Source organism: Equus quagga, chromosome 9, assembly GCF_021613505.1.
Source record: "Equus quagga isolate Etosha38 chromosome 9, UCLA_HA_Equagga_1.0, whole genome shotgun sequence".
NCBI classification, from domain to species: domain Eukaryota; kingdom Metazoa; phylum Chordata; class Mammalia; order Perissodactyla; family Equidae; genus Equus; species Equus quagga.
Genome location: NC_060275.1, coordinates 39,801,896 through 39,818,654, shown reverse-complemented (window position 1 = coordinate 39,818,654; position 16,759 = coordinate 39,801,896). Strand labels below are relative to the sequence as shown.

General features: G+C 35.3%; 1 protein-coding gene across 1 annotated transcript in view; it reads left to right on the top strand.

Annotated features, from left to right (window-relative positions):
* ASXL3 (ASXL transcriptional regulator 3) overlaps window positions 1-16,759 on the top strand; it is a 164,094-nt gene that overhangs the window by 87,243 nt on the left and 60,092 nt on the right. The window contains exons 6-8 of the mRNA XM_046671084.1: window positions 3,835-3,952; window positions 4,906-5,025; window positions 15,162-15,325. Of these exons, the coding sequence (XP_046527040.1) occupies window positions 3,835-3,952; window positions 4,906-5,025; window positions 15,162-15,325 (402 nt within the window). The remainder of the gene's footprint in view (window positions 1-3,834; window positions 3,953-4,905; window positions 5,026-15,161; window positions 15,326-16,759) is intronic.

Genomic DNA, 16,759 nt, shown 5'->3' with positions numbered 1-16,759 from the left:
GCTTCGTTGATATCATCCCCCTAAAATGAATCTAGACTAATATAGTAAGACTTAATATGTAAATCCATGTCAAAATAAAACCATGTTGTAGATGGAGCAACAGAGCCACCACTAGCTAATTAATACCTTTGGTGTGGAATAGAAAAAGCTACCCCCAAACCTAGTTGCTGTGAAAACAACAAAGTCTCCTGTTTCAGGTTACCTTTGTGCAGAGCAAACCTTCCATGACTGTCTAAAGTGGCCCTCCTAATCTTATTTTCTTAATCTATTACATGGATTTATATTTTCCAGTCTGTGGGATACCCAAACTTAGATAAATTACAAGTTAAATTGCATTTAACTTCTATTATATTTATAATATAATGTAAAATAAGAATTTTCTTGTTCTCTTGAAATTTTAGCTAAAGCTCAAAGTTGAGGACGATGAGGTACAAGTATACCCGGTTGTGAAGGGAAGTACTAGACACAGCCTTGAAGGACTTAGTGAGAGAAGGCTAGATGGCCTGGATCATCTTCCAACAGCCTATGTATAAAATTGCTCTGTGGAGTCCCTATTTAAAACATCTTACCAACACTATTGTCTTTGTTTTATAGGGACATTTACCCAAGTAATTTATTCAGCATTACTCAGCTAGTTAGTTAAATCTTTCTGACTCTATAACCTTGCTCTTAACCGTTGTGCTACTCGGTCATTAAGACAGCTCTGCAGCAGCCCCCATTCCCCTGCAGATCAGCACATTAGGAGAGGGAGATTTTGATACCTTTCCTGGGCAGTGATCAGGCTCACTTATTTGGGAGAGTGAGGAGCACTGGGAATAGTGTTTAGTGGGTATCAATGATTGGTGCCTTCAGGCTGAGTTTGGTTCAGAGTCATCTTTGTTTTGTCTGGCACATCGTTTAAAAACAGGAAAACTCACCTAAAAGTCCTAAAAATCCAGTTGTGTTGCTTCTCTTGAGTCATTACTGCTCCCTCCAGAGGGGTATGTGCATTCCCACTCACTCCAGCCTCCCCCTCTGTCATTGTCTTACCCCAGCCAGTGTGGTCCAAACAGCATTGCACATTTTTCAAGGGCTTGTGAGGAGACACACAGAACATGTGGGAGTCATCAATGTGCACACAGTTGCAGAAATACAGTTATATAACAGGAAAACCATGAACAGCTAGCTTCTTTACCTGCAGGTTGCACGCCTCACAAGGAGAGACCAGGAGTCAGTGTAAGGCAGGAATCGCTACAGGACCTGCCTTGTGAACACAAGTACCAGAGTTCTCCTATTTGGAGCCAGCTGGACTATGCCAGATATCTCAGTTGAGTCAGCATCGTTTTCCACCCTCCATCCACATTCTGATCTCCTTGAGGGTGTTCCCAGTGTCCCAAGTCAAATAAATTCTGCTTTCTAGAAAGTGAATTGGAATCTTCAAGGTAGCCTAAAATGACTATAAATGCAGTCAAGATCCCCTTCTGATAGCTGACCTCTGACCCTCCTCAGGGTTTACCTAGTAGCCTGCTGCTTCACTACTGTGACCAGCGTCATAGTAAACAAAAACTTCTCAGTTTTTGCTTATTTGCTCCTAGAAATGTATTTGGGGTCAAATATAATGCTTGTTTTTCAGAGGTATCAAATAAAAGCGTATATATTTTTAATATACTTAATCATTTTTCTTATATGGTGGGCATGTAGTTTTTGTCACCTACAGACACATGATGTTGTATTTTAGTATTTTTAAAAATATTGTATTGATAAATATTGTTTGAATTTCTGAGTAGAAAATATATATTCAGAAAAATATTATTAAATGGGTTCAGTATTGATTAGCATTCCTTTATCCCTACCTTGGCTCCAGCTTGACTCTTTAAAATTCAAAATAGCTATGGATTTTTCTTCTTCTTATTATATTATTACTGTCATTATTTCTTTCTATCCAACTACTAATTATTCTATAGTGGAGTCTTCTCAGCTCTAAAGATTGAGGACAAAATTTTTGTTACTTTAATTATTATTTACCACAAATGATATAAAAAGGCAGGCTGTCTTTGACTTTATGATTCCAGCTTCTAGGCCTCTGTTTTTTTCACCTCTTTTTTCCTTAATCAGCATTTTCCAAAATACACCTCCCAACCCTGACGTCAAATGAACATTTTTAAAATGCCTATTTCGATTGCCAAGGGGAATAGTGAAGATCTATGATGTATAGACTCCTAAAAACTGATCACTCTCTGTACAGGTTTTGTTGTTTTGTGAAGTCTTGCATAGTGTGCAAAGATGGACTAAATTGAAACCTAAGGCACTGTGTTGCCTCATTCTGTTTCATTGTTAGTTTGAAAGGTTCATGTCTATAAAGGGCTTTGAGTTCTTATACAAGGCTAGAGAGATGTCTGCAATTATGTGCACACCTTGATGAAAGAAAGAATAAATGTCTTAAAAATTTTATAGCACACATTCTCTTATTAAAGATATTAACAGCAAGCTAAAGGTGAGGAGGATGGTATCTTACTCGTCTTTGCATCTCTTGTCCCCCCACAGTGCCTGGTACTTTCCAAAAGCTCCGTAAATGTAAGAATTGAAGCGAAGATGTCTCCTGTTATCATTAGCAACAGTATCATTTTTAATAGATTTCCCAAGCTATTCACTTCCCCATCTGGTTTTAAATCTCTTCTGAATATGTCTTCTTTCATTTCGAGGGTATTTAATTTGTCTCTTCTGTAGTTATTTGATTGCTAAATCTTATGATCAACAAGTTGGATGTTCAGCTAATACCGTTTGCAAATAAAATGACATCCTTTCTGACAGCAAGGAGATATACAGTCAATGCACTATTTCGGGAGATTATGGCAGCTGTTGGTCGAAGGACATTAATCAAGTAACTGCGATGTTATAAAATTGGTACAAATTACACAGAAAGCAGCGATAAAAAGGTTCGAGACTGTCTCTGGTCAGCCTTTTAACCTTTTGAGGAGTTTTAGCATTCCTATAACTGTGAATTTAATGTCTTTTCAAGTTTTGTGTACTTAAGACCCTTTTTATTACAGGTAATTTTCTGCGTAAAGCCATCAGCAAGATAAGCTGTATTTCAGAACTTTTAAATGTCTTTTAGTACATTATCATCACCATGGTTGATTCATTTATGAAACACAGAGCACTCCCATTTGGAGAGATTTATTCTTGTATCAATTTTTTTCCTGGATTTGCCAGAACGCCGTCATATTCGTGTTCTGAAGGTTAATGCCCAAAGTCAAGCAGACAGAAGCCAAGTGCTGCAAGGTTTCCAAGATTAGGACTGATTCCCTTCACAGAAATAAATGATTCCTGCCATGTTCAGTGATTTTGTGCAGCGCTCCCCACGGCTGAGTGAGTGCATCAATACTGTAGTCCTTACCTGCTGTACATACTGATGACACTCGGTGTTCACTTGATTGACTGAGCAGTGCACTGGAGAGGACGCACCTGCAAGAGAAGTGCAGACACATATATTTTTATCCTGGTCTCGAAACATTTATTTTACATTTATTTTACTTGGGAGTCATGGTTTCAAATTGCATGAGCTCTCAAGCCACACTGCTAAGGTAAAACAAATCTTTAACTGCTGCTTTGTTTTCGGAATTATACCGAAAATGGTCTCAGGTTTATACCCTTTTGCCAAAGCCTGATTTTATGCTTTTGAGGGAAAAATCACATAAAGGTGACTTTTAAGAATCTTGACAAATCAATGACTCTGTGGAATTTAAGTCTCTTAAGAGGTTCTGTCGAATCATGGGCAAATTGGATCGTTTAATTCAATTATGAGAAATCACTTTGGCTTATTTTTATGTTATATTTTATTATCCTGTTTTGTAGGCTTTGAGGCAGCAGCAGAAAAGAAGAAATGGAGTCTCAATGATGGTAAACAAGACTGTTCCTCGTGTTGTTCTGACACCATTAAAGGTGTCTGATGAGCAGTCGGATTCGCCTTCAGGTAAAGAGCTAAAATATTCTATGCTTGGCCAGTTTCTTCCCGGAGGAGACTTCCTCACTGACAGAGATGTCATGAATTTTCTCTAAAACTGAATAATATTTTCACTTGAGGTTTCATTTTATTTTTTTATACCTCTGACTCAGTGATTCAAAAATATTTTGAATATTTCACTCTTTAAAAAAAAAAGGCACCAGCTTGCTCATCATCAAAGGATGTCATTTGCTAATGTCAGTAGGTGTTAAGAAAATGTGTAGTACTGCTCATGGATTTTTTTTGTTGTTGCTTTGGCTTTTGTTTGAATGTTGAACTTTAATGGTGGACCACATGCTGGTACGTAATGCCATCAAAAGCAGTTCTTCCGTGAGTGTGAATTTGTGTTTCAGTCCTCCGCTGCAAAATCAGGAATCCTTGATTAGTTTTTGTGTTCTGGCAACATTCTTCTCACCTCAGCGCAGCCCTGACCTTTTCTTCTAATTTACCTTCTGTCACTTTATCAGCTATGTCCCATTCTATTTATAAATTGATGTTTGCATTTTCTGTTCCTAGTTCAACATAAAGTTATTAATAAAGACATGGTCTGTCCCTCTCTTGAAGCCTGTCTTCTTCCTTCATCTCTTTGTGTCTGGCTTGCATCATCTCTAAATAGTACAGTATTGTTGAAACTTATTCGTGCATTTTTACAAAAGATCTGAGTGTTTCTTTTAAAAGCTATCAGATCAGTGCACATGTTTTTGACTCCACTATTAGCCCATCTGTTCTTGCTTTTTGTCCTGTTTGATTGATTTATTGGGCTTTCTCTTTACATCCAGTAGAGGAATCAGATTGTAGCCCAAGGTAGTGTATTAACTGTTGGAAAAGGAGATTATATCTACAGTTTTTAAAACAATTTTAGATTTTTCTTTTCAAGGACAGCAAAAGGAAGATAATGACATAATAACTATTTCCTTTTATAGGATCCGAATCTAAAAATGGTGAAGCAGACAGTTCAGATAAAGAAATGAAACATGGGCAAAAATCTCCTACAGGAAAACAAACAAGTCAGCACTTAAAACGATTAAAAAAGTCTGGTTTAGGTAAGTGTTCAGTAGACTATGACATTTCACATTTTAGAGATTTCTATCTTTTTGAATGAAATTATGGAAAATTCTTATAACTTTTTTTAATGGTTAAACAAGAAAATTTAAAAATCTTTTCAACATATCTAAAGCAAAAAGGGTGTTAGATAAGGAAATGTAGTTTCAACAGAATGCTCTTAAGCATGTTACTAAATTTCTGAATGATATATTGAATGAAGCAGAGGCTAAAGATAGATTTATGTGTATTTAAGTAATTATCTGCCAGGTCATGATTCTATCTAATATGCAATGTTTTGTTCCTGCAAGTGGGTTTCACTTTATTGGAATATACTGTATTGGGGAAAAAATGCAACTTTTATAAATTGTTCATTGAACAGGAGAGTACATTGTCATTGGGGTCTGCTGCAGTAAAACCGCTCTGCCTGCCTTTTCATCTGTGCTGCTTGAAATTATGCAGTAGTGCTTGTCTGAAAAATAGTGTAGAATTGCTGAGAAGTGTGGGAGACACAGTCCATGGGTCTTGCAAGTCAGCACCAGGTTTTCCTCTGAAGATTTCCTTCTTCATAACTTTTCATCAGGAACTCAACGGCAGCATTCAGGGAAGAAGGGATATGAGAGTTAAAAAGACAAAAATGAACCTATCTTAGGCTGCACATTCTAATTCTCGACCTAATCAGCCTTGTTGGATGTCTAGACCTAAGGGCTTCATTTATTTCTCTTAGTTATTTCATCTCTGAGTAAGGATAATGATAATGACCTGGATCAGTGTAACATTTTCTAAAATGGCTGGTAGAAACTACAAGTTTATTGACCTGAACTTTATTACTGGTTCTGCCACTTACTTTCTTGACAATTTAGGGTAATTCTTATTTGCAGAGTTTATCTGTTTGTAAAATTCAAGCAAGATTTTAACCCATTTATTTATTTTTTTAGTAAAGATTTATTGATTACTATTTACCAGGCATCTTGCTAAATCCTGGGAACAGAATTTCAATAAACATCTTTGAAGAGGATTTATATATCCTTAGATAAGAGATCTTTGGGAAAGCAGAATTTATTTTTGTTTTAAATTCTTTAAACGTAGCATAATTACCTTTTTTGCGTTATTTCCAAGGCTAAATAATTTATAGTTATTGTCTAGCCCAGAATGTAAGACTGTGTGTTTGTGTATAATCATACTTACATATACACTGATGTATATTTTCTAGTCTTTTGAGTATTTTAAAGTAAATACTTTAATATAAGTGGCTTCTGAAATAGAAAACTATAATGGGAGAGTGATATGTAAAGAATGTACTAAAAAAAAACCAACCTTCCACCCAAAATACCATGGTATGATATCCTAAGTAATTTAAAAGTCAGTGACCTTCAGTTAAAAATGGTCTGCTACCAGCTTCAGTAAAGTCAATGCCGTATCATCATTTAACAAAATTCAAGGCACAGGGCCCTCCCCGTTTATGTACATAGCTTGCTTCAGGACTGGAAGTTGACACAAGCATGTGCTCTGCTACCAGGATCTTCTCTGGTGCTCAGGTCTTCAGCCAGGATCTCTTGTTCTGATTGTTGTTACCTAGAAGTCCTGCATGCCGCTAAACATCTTACAGCTTAAAAATTGTATAGTAAGAGTAGTTCAGCCAACTTTTTAGCAAAGTAAAAAGGTGATAAAGGAGACCACCATGTTCTTTTTAACTTGCTTTCTTTTAGGCTACAAAATAGTAGAAATAATGAAGCTACTTATTGAAGGAATGGAGAAGTGAAATCATATTCACTGCCCATATTTAATGCGACGGTCTAAGCATTTTGACAAGTTATCTCATTTAGTCCTCACTTCAGTTATGTACAGTAGAATGATTTCCATTTTGCAGTTGAAGAAACTGAGGCCCAGAGGGTTAAGGAGGTTCCCTATAAATGATGCAGCTAAGATACAAGTTAAGGCATAGCTAGCTCCAAGGTCTAAACCATTGACCTTGGATATGGTCTGAATGTCAAATCATCTTGCCCATACTGTAGACCTGTAGGCACCACTGAGGAGTAGCACACCACTCTATGACGTGATAAGTCAGCCATAGGTGTTAAAATGCAGGTACCCTAGTTGCACGTAGAAGGGGAGGTGGCAACTGTCAGATTTCTTGGCTGATCCTGTAAAATCAGATGGAGGAAGAAGGTGGGATTTAAAATAAATCAGTTAAGGTAAAAATCTGTCAAAAATAAACCAAAGGTGATTACTGGGAAGGAACTATGACTGACTGACCTAGCAGGCAGCTGAGTGGAATGGCTTATTTTGTACAAAGGAAGTCACTGGTACTTAGTAAGTCTCCAATATCTGTCCAGCTATAAAATGAAAAGTGAAAAATGTAAAATGAAAGAAAAAGCCTTAAATGTGACCATCTCCAGACAGTAACCCCTGTCTCTTTTAGAAAGTAGTGTTTTTGATATTCTCTGACCTTAGGAATCTTACAGAGTAAAAGATTCTTTATGCTGTGAAGCATTTTAGAATCAGGATGGTATTTAGTATTCCGTAAGGCATATTTATGTACATTTTGCTCTCCCCTCTTTGCCAGTATGTTGTTAATTCCTTGGAAATAGTGACCTTCTGTCCATCTTTGTAGTCCTTACTGCACCCATTACATCCATCCTGTTTTGTAAGTGCTGGATAAGTTTTGTATTAATTATTTATAAGTAACTGAATGGGCTAATAAGTTTGTCTGGATAAATGAGGCATCCTGTAGGTAACACAGCTACATATATACCCTTGATTAAAAACCATCATGTGCTTCTGGGGAAGCTCATTCTTTGTTGAACTAATGTATGGCTGCAGAAACATTGCAAAGATGATGCCATCCAACATCCCATAGCCAGCCAGCCAGAGAGAGCTGGTTTTCCCTCATCTGTTTCTCCCACCAGAGTCAGGCATCTAATTCATACAGTTTCTGAAATCTGGTTTTAACCTTCTCTGCCTTCCTACGTAGAGGTAACTGTATGTAAGTCCTAACCTGTTGAAACCATTGTGAATTAAAACAAATGCTATAAGTTTGTTCTAACTTAAATTGGTAATTCTAAAACTAAATCCAGTCAAAATCAGACTGTTGGGTGTAAGTCTAAATTTTCATCCTCGTTGTGAGATTTTCCTAACGATGTAAAATAATTCTGATTGTGCCCTGAGTGCTTCCTTTTGGTCTGTGGCAGTTAGTTAATTTGTCGCATTGCAGGATATTCACCCTATTCAAGGTATAGGTTTCACCTGGGTCTTGGAATTTCATGTCTGTAGCCCAGGGCACAATGGACCCCAGACTTCCCTGAGGACTCTGCAGTACGGGACCCACTGCAGACCTCCTTGGTTCCCTTCATATGCTCAGCTTCCCTGGGGAGGGTTAGGAGCATACAGTAAAAAACCTATTGAGCTTGTGCCGGCCCAGTGGCGCAGCGGTTAAGTTCACACATTCCGCTTCTCGGTGGCCTGAGGTTAGCCAGTTCGGATCCCGGGTGCGGACATGGCACTGCTTGGCACACCATGCTGTGGTAGGCGTCCCATGGATAAAGTAGAGGAAGATGGGCACGGATGTTAGCTCAGGGCCAGGCTTCCTCAGCAAAAAAGAGGAGGACTGGCAGCAGATGTTAGCTCAGGGCTGATCTTCCTCAAAAAAAAAAACTATTGAGCTACGACATCCCTCAGTCATTCTAGTTTTGATGGTGATCTTGAAATTCCTGTGAGAAATAGATCAGTCAACATAGGAACCCATTAATTCTGACAGAGTTGTTTTGTTTTGTTTGTTCTTAGCCAGGGTTATATATGAAAATTATGGCACTGTTTATCTGAGTAGCTCTGATTCAATGATGTGGTCACATGGGGTGAGTGAGTGCAGGTGAAAAAAATGGTGGATCTAGAGAGTATTTCTCTGATGATGTTATAGTAAAAAACAAACCAGCAAAACCTTGTTGGTCCCGCACCCACTTCTAAATCGTGCATGGTGGAAAACCTTATTCTGATATGCATAAAAATGAATATTAACAATATCCACAAAGGCTCTTTTATATGATAAGTCTCAAAAATTATGGTAACAGTTAATATTAGACTACCAAAGAATCAGGCAGTAGAAACTGCATCTGGTGAGATGAAAGGTAGGTGACAGCTGAAAATGGGTTTGAGGTCTATGTTTTTCTTATCTAATCAGTAGTTTTAATATCCTCTCTCCTTGTCTTAGCAAAAGGTGAAACTCATTTAAAACCTCCCTGTGGGGAGTTTTCTGAGATAACCCTGGTGTGTTATCATTTCACCATCTTCAGGGTACTTAGAGGATGGATTGTGACCATATAAAAAATTACTTAACGATATTCTTTCTTACTACTTGTTTTGTATTAATTTCTCACATCTGTCCCTAACTAAAATGTAAGTTCCTTGAGTTAGGGGTCATTGACCAAACCCAGTTTTTAATTATGCTTCTTCCTACCCAGTCACACAGTAGGAGTTTAAAAAGTGCTCCCTAAACACGTAAGCTTCTAATGGATGTGTCTGAGGGGTTTTTAATAAATGTCCTCGCTAAGCCCAACTTCTGGGATTCATTCCAATATATTTTATTTGGTTTAATCTTTTTGTTATGAAGAATTACAACTTTTCTGGTTTCGTAAAATGTTACATACTTTTAAAGTAAATTAATGCAGAAAAATAAAAATAGAATTTGACTAATACCCTAAATCCTATCATCCAAAATAATTTTCCCAATGTTTTATAAACATTGTTTGACATCTCTTAATGTGTATCCATAGGCAGAGATTATCTTAGAAAAAACTGTATTATACCATTTTAATTAAGGGTACTAAACTTAATTAATTTCAGGCTGAATAATAAAAAAGAACAGAAGTAAAACCAAAAAACAAAATTGCTAAACATTGCCACAAGATATATTCATATCTAAAACTTCTCTCCCAAGATATTAAAATTAAATTGAAACTGAAATAAAAGTGGTTATCTTTTTAACTACTCATTCAACTTCAGACAATATATTATAAAGGTTGGGGAAATAATTATACTTCTGGTCTCTCCTTCCTCCATGTTTTTATTATTTATATTATTTTTTAAACAGGCTGATAACATTTATATTCTGTTTTGTAACTAGAATCCCCATAGTTCTTTACCCTGGTACTATATTTTAATGGGTTCCATGCTCCCCAAAGGACTTTTTACACAGTTTCTTCTTTTGTTAGGGCTACGTGGATTCATGTTATAGAGGATTAGATTTTGTCCTCTGATAAATTTTCTGTCCTTAGACTTTACTCTTTGAAAGCCTGCTATTCTTTCCTGAGCTCTTTCAGAATCATTCCTCTCTAATTTCTTTGAGACGAGGAAGAAGTCTCATTTTGATCTCTTTCTGTTTTTCTTTGGGCAGTCCCTCTTGTAGCAAAAGGCGCTGGTCTGCCTCTTGCTCCACAGGGTGTGCTCTTTCCCTCTGTGTGTGCTCATTTTATGCATAAATCCTGTGTGAGTTCCCTTCTGGGAAACCGGAGTCTTTAAGCCAGTAGACTACCCACTGATCAGCACGTGCGCCAGAGTCTGCAGCCTTTCCTCAGATTGGTGGTCTTCCAACTCCCTTTGGTCAGAATAATAGGGAATTTCCCTGACCCTGATTGGACGTGATTGCCCATGATTTTTATCATGAGGTCAGCCTAGCATCTTCTTGTATAGCGTAGACTCTCTCTGTGTCAATTTGGCAATTGTTACTTCTCTTTCCTCCTCTCGATCTTAACTTCTTTACACTCTCTAGTGTCCAGGAATTAGACCCTACAATGACTACCTCTTTCTCTTCCTCCTGATACTGTTAGGGAGATGAGGTACCAGCTGTAACAAGATAAGACAATCAGATATAATTGGATTGTTCTTAAGCCAATTAAGAGTAAGTGTGAAATGATAATTAAAGTGGAATTAAATATCTTGTGTGGCAACAAATTGAGCAATAAGTTCATCTGTTGTGTCTTTGTTCCAAAACTATAAAACATGTTTTGCTTAGTTGGACATCTTTGAAATAGCTCTTCTTTTGACATTGTCATAAAAGACTATGTACCTCTCCGAATCTTCTTTTTTCTATGATATTCTTAAAGATTTTGAACTATACCAAATAGTAATCAACAGGATAAATCCTACTTCTCATGTTGCCCGTAACATGTTTCAAAATTTTATAATTTTCTCATTTCCCCAATACTCCCTCCTAGAGTCATTCTTGGTAAATGACCTCACCTCCATCGTATTGAGAATATTAGGCCGTAAATAAGAATAAAGCAAATTTCTTGCCTACGTTTTTCAACATTTCTGTCTCTAGGTTTTGCCTTTGCTTCCTCTGCTGAGAAAAGAAACTCATTTCTAATTCTCTTCTTGTGGCCTATTTTTTTTTTATTGTGAAATACTTCAAACATACAGAAAAATACAGATGCTAATAAAGCAGACATCTATATACACATCACCTTGACTCAACAAATGTTAGGAGCTTGTCAGATTTACTTTAGATTTAAAATGATAGATACAACTTTTATACTTTTTTGTGTTTATAAGTGAGATTGGCTGATAAATTTTCTCTTATATTGTCCTTGTTTGTCCTTATTTTGGAATAAAGTTTATATTAACTTCATAAATTGTATTGAAGAGCTTTCTTTCTTTACTTATTCACTGGAATACGTATAAAGTGAAGTGGTGGGAGAGTTCTGTGATATGTTAGTAAAATTCATCTTTAGAGCTATTTTATACTATCTGCTTTGTGTGTATATGGGGCAGGGGGCTGCATATTCATTTTTTTGAAGCTTTGACAAATTTACTCAGATTTTCTGTTTCTAAGTTAAATTTGAAAATTTATAAACTTAAAATAGTTTATCTGTTTTCAAAGATACTGGCTAAAGTCATAGTATTATGTTATGCTTTTCAAAATCTACTTACAATTATATCTGCTTTTCAAATCTATCTTATATCTCAAATTATATGCCTACCTTTCATTCCTATTCATGTTTATTCGTGTCATCTCTCACTAGACTTAGACCTATTTTATTAGCGTAATAAAAAGAAAAAACTTTTTTTTGTTGCAGGTGATCCTCAATTGTTCTCCGTTTCTGTTTCATGAAGTCCACTCTTATTCTTACAATATTTCCTTCATTCTTTCTCAAGTTTCTATTCTGTGGTTCATTTATAAAAACTTCTTGATTTGTACACTTAATCCTTGAATTTTCAATATTTTTCCGCTCTCTAATGTGACAATTTATGTTTCAAACCAATTGAGCTGCATTTTACAAATTTTGGCGTTGTCATTTAGAATCCAAATATTTTGCAATTTCCGTTATAAATCTTTTTTTCTTTAACTTATGAAATACTTAGAAGTGTGCTTTTGAATGTCCAAGTATATAGTGGGTGTAGGAGAATTGGAGAGTTGCTATGTCTGTTTTATAGATACCTAATTTTATTTCTTTGTGGAGAGATGTTTATACTATTCTTCAGTAATTGTTGAGCCTCAGTGGTCAGTTTTTTTTTTTTTTCTTACTCTTTCTTGAGTACTGTCAAAAAATTGCTTTTTCTGCAGGGCTGAGACCAGTGCCCTATTTTAAATTCATTAGTTCAATTCAAGATTGATTATTGAGTTGTTAATGTCATCTGTGTTCTTAAGACACGTTTTTTGTCTGATATCTCAGTTTCTGGTGAAGTATGTTAAAACTTCCCATTAACATTGTATAATGCCAATTTTTCTTTTTTATTCCCTCAGTTTTAAATTTTGAGTACTATGCTGTTTAAATAGATGCAGGCATAAGGCATTATATTTTCCCAGTGAATTATTCCGTTTACACTTAAGGAATGATCTTCATCATCCCCAGTAAGGTTTTTTACCTTCTCTTATCTGATGTTAATATTGTAGTATTGCTTTTTGTTGTTTTGAATGTTTACCTAGTATCTTTTTGGCTTATCGGCTCGTTTTCATCCATTCCATGGGATTTTTATTTTAAGTATATCTCTTGTAAGGAGCATATAATTGGATCGTGTTACTTTTAAATCTAATATTAAAATCCATTTATATTTATTTTGATTGTGTTGCACTAAATTTAAAATTTTTTTTCTCCTTTTGTGCCTTCCATTTGATTGACTGAGTTTTCCTTCCATGTATTTATTTGGAAGTTAGAAGTCTTTTTCATTTCTTCCAATGGCTACCTATAGAGTTTTAACAAAGTAAAGAAGTAATCTGTATTGCTCTTGTTCCCAAATGCCAGAATTTAATGGTGCTGTCATTTCAGTTACACCTTCCCATCTTGCATGCAATTATTGTCTACTATTTTATTTCCACGTTATTTTAACTCTCATTAGTTATTTGTCCTATTTTTCACTGTTCGTGCTTATTTTGAGTTAGTCATATCTGTTAGCCTTTTGGCTTACCATTGCTACTGCAGCCCACTCCTTCCTTCTTGGATTTAATGTCTTTATTTGTTAAGAACATCCACTAGTGGTTATTTCAGTAAGATTCTCTAAGGGATGGAGTTTCCCTTTTGGATACTGAAATGTTCTTGTATCACTGCTATCTTGAGAGACTTTGTTATTAATGAAATTCCAGATTGACACTTCTTGTTTCTTGGACCTTTGAAGATATTCCACTGTCATCTGTTGTTTATTGACAATAAGCTTTCTTTGTTGTCATCCTTTTGGAGGTAATCTATTTTTGTTCAAAATTGTTTTAAGATGTTATTTTTATTTTTGATGTTTTGCGATTTCAGCACATCGAATGGTGGAATGGGTATTTATCTTTCTTGAGATTTCATGTATTGCTTTATCTGAGGACTCTTGCCATTTTTTTCAGTTCTAAAAATTTCAGCCATTAGCTCTTTAAATATTGCCTCTCTGTCGTCTGCTGTTTTTTCTTTCTGAGATTCCCATAAGTGTGCATTCTGACTGCTTCTTCCATTCTCTGTATTTCTTCTCTATTCTGTTTTTTGACTGATCTTTTTTATGCTGCATTCTAGTTTTATCAACTGTATTTTAATTTTTCAATAATTCTTTTCTCTGCTATGTCCATTGAATATTTAAAAATGTTTTTTAAAAACTAACTTTTCATTTTTAGAAGTTCCATCTGGTTCTCTTTCAAATTTGCTTATTTTTTTAACCATAGTGTCCTGTTTTTATCATATTGGTTTTTATTTCTTCTTTTGTCCCTAATTATTTAAAACAAGGGCCAGAGAGTAAATGCTGTAGGCTTTGCAGGTCATACGATTTCTGTCACAACTAGGCAGACCAAGACAATATCTAAACAATTGGGCATGACTGTGTTCCAGTAAAACTTTATTTACCAAAACAGGTATTGGACTGGATATAGCTCATGGGCCATAATTTGTTGACCCTTGATTTAAAGCATAGTCTGTTAAAATCACAATGAAGTGGTCCTCTTAACTCAAGTAACTGAGAGTGGTAACTATTCTGGTTGATGCATCAGCTGACTGTCCCTTATGGTGGATCAGTCTTTTGTGTGTCATAATTTGAGTTGTGAAATCTAAATACAGCCTTCTGGTGGAGGTCAGAGTGCTTCGAAGTGTAGGATTATCCTTCAAAGCATATTGGTATTTCAGACCTCACAGCTAATATTTTTATAAAGGATTACTTTTCAAAGTATTACCCTCAAAATACCTTGAATAGGAATCTTCTGAAATAATCCAGCGATTATTACTCTTCCTGACACATGGGGAGCACACAGCTATCAGCTCCCAGTGCTATCATCATCTCTCTCAAAATTAACAGCACTGTTGTTATTGTTATCATTGATCCTAGGTCTTAGAGAATCTACAAAAACTGTAGTTGTTACCATTTATGCTCCCAAAGTTTTTGAAACTTCTGATTAATTGGAAGATCAGAATTAAAATACTTCTCTTTTAGACCTACTGCTACTGGGAGTTAAAAATATAGATAGTATTGCGTGAAGAATACATTATGAAAATAAAGACAACTAACAAGACAGAAACACAAAGAAGCTTTGCAGATTTCCTTCTAAAATATCATTTTTAAAAGTGATAGAATTAAAAGTGTTATTGAGTATCTATCAATGTTCAGTATATACTTATGTATGTGTGCACCTGCATGTTTTTCCCAATCTATAGTAAATTTATGCTTCTCGCTTGTTCAATCACAGGACACTTGAAATGGACCAAAGCTGAGGACATTGATATAGAAACCCCAGGATCTATTCTTGTCAACACTAACTTGAGGGCATTAATAAATAAACATACGTTTGCTTCCTTACCTCAGCATTTCCAACAATACCTCCTGCTTTTGCTCCCAGAAGTGGATAGGCAGGTAAGTAGAAGTTTTAGACATGTAGTATTAGTCAATAGTTATATTATTAAGAGACAGGTCTGTTATTGAAGATGACTAATACATGGATGGACCATTTTGTAATAACATGTTATGTAATTTACATACTTATTGCTAGCATTGGTGTATTTGTTTAATCTACCAAAACAGAACCATTTTTTATTATCAGTAGTGAGCCAATTCACATTTTAAAATACAGCACATTGCCTTGGAGTGAAAACGACAGACCTCCCCACATTGGAAAGGGAAAACAAAGAAATCAAACATTCCATTATCAAATAAATCTTTGAAGTAGCTGCTCCTTTACCCCGAGGGAATATTGAAGTGCAGCAATAAAAAGCCAGGGTTTCTAAGAAATTATGTAAATGTTTTTATTCTCAACTCTTTCCAAAAAGCATTTAAAATTTATGTTTGCAGTTGCCTTCTGAGAGTCTATCATCCTGAATACGATTGCCTATAAATAATCACCTTTTATCTTTTTTTAGTGTAACTAGAAATGCTTTAAATGTATTTTTGTATTTTTGAAAAGCTTCTAAAATAAGGAAATACAAATATAGACCCATAATAGCAGGCATCAATCATCTTCTCAAGCTGTTTCCTTAGGAAAGAAAAGGAAAAAAAAGATTTCATCACATAAACTTTTATTAGATTTCACAAAAAATATTAAATGGTGACTAGGAAACATTTCCTTGTGATTCTCATTTCAATAAATTTTCACACTGTATATAGTTTCCAGTTGATGGACATAATGCATGTGTGTTTATGAATTTGCATCTTAAAATGATAGATACATCTATAAATTGAAATGGGCAAAATTGGTTCAATATTTCCATATTACTTTGAATAAATTTTCTTAGCTTTTTATTTGATTCTGTTTTCTACTAACACCCATCTCTTTTCATACATACTTAAAATTTGATGTGCTACAGTTTTCTTCCATTCTGATGTATCTCTTTGGTGGAGATTATTGTTTGAGTTTAGAAAAATATTATTTTGGGTGCAATTTTGTTGATTTGGAGTTTGTCTTCATCCCACAAAAATTTGTTTAATATTTACTATGAATATGATATGTTTTAGGTGCTTTGGAATAATGAAAAACAGTAAGTGCCTATTATATGTTTATTGAATCAATGATTAAATATGCTCTAGTTGGATACATAAGCCGTATTTGTGAATAATCAAAATATGAGACAGAAACGGGTAAGCTTAGTGGGGGAAAAGCACAAAGTATATTGAGCTTTCATATGCAGAGGGGAAAAATCAGAGACACATTTAAGATCCTTGAATTGGGCGCTTGAGATATAGGCAGAATCTGAATAAAATAGATGGAAATGTACCAAGTGCAAGGTTTGAAAATACAAAATCAAAACTAATTTTGTGGGAGTCTGGATAATAGGAAGAACAGTGCAAATGAAT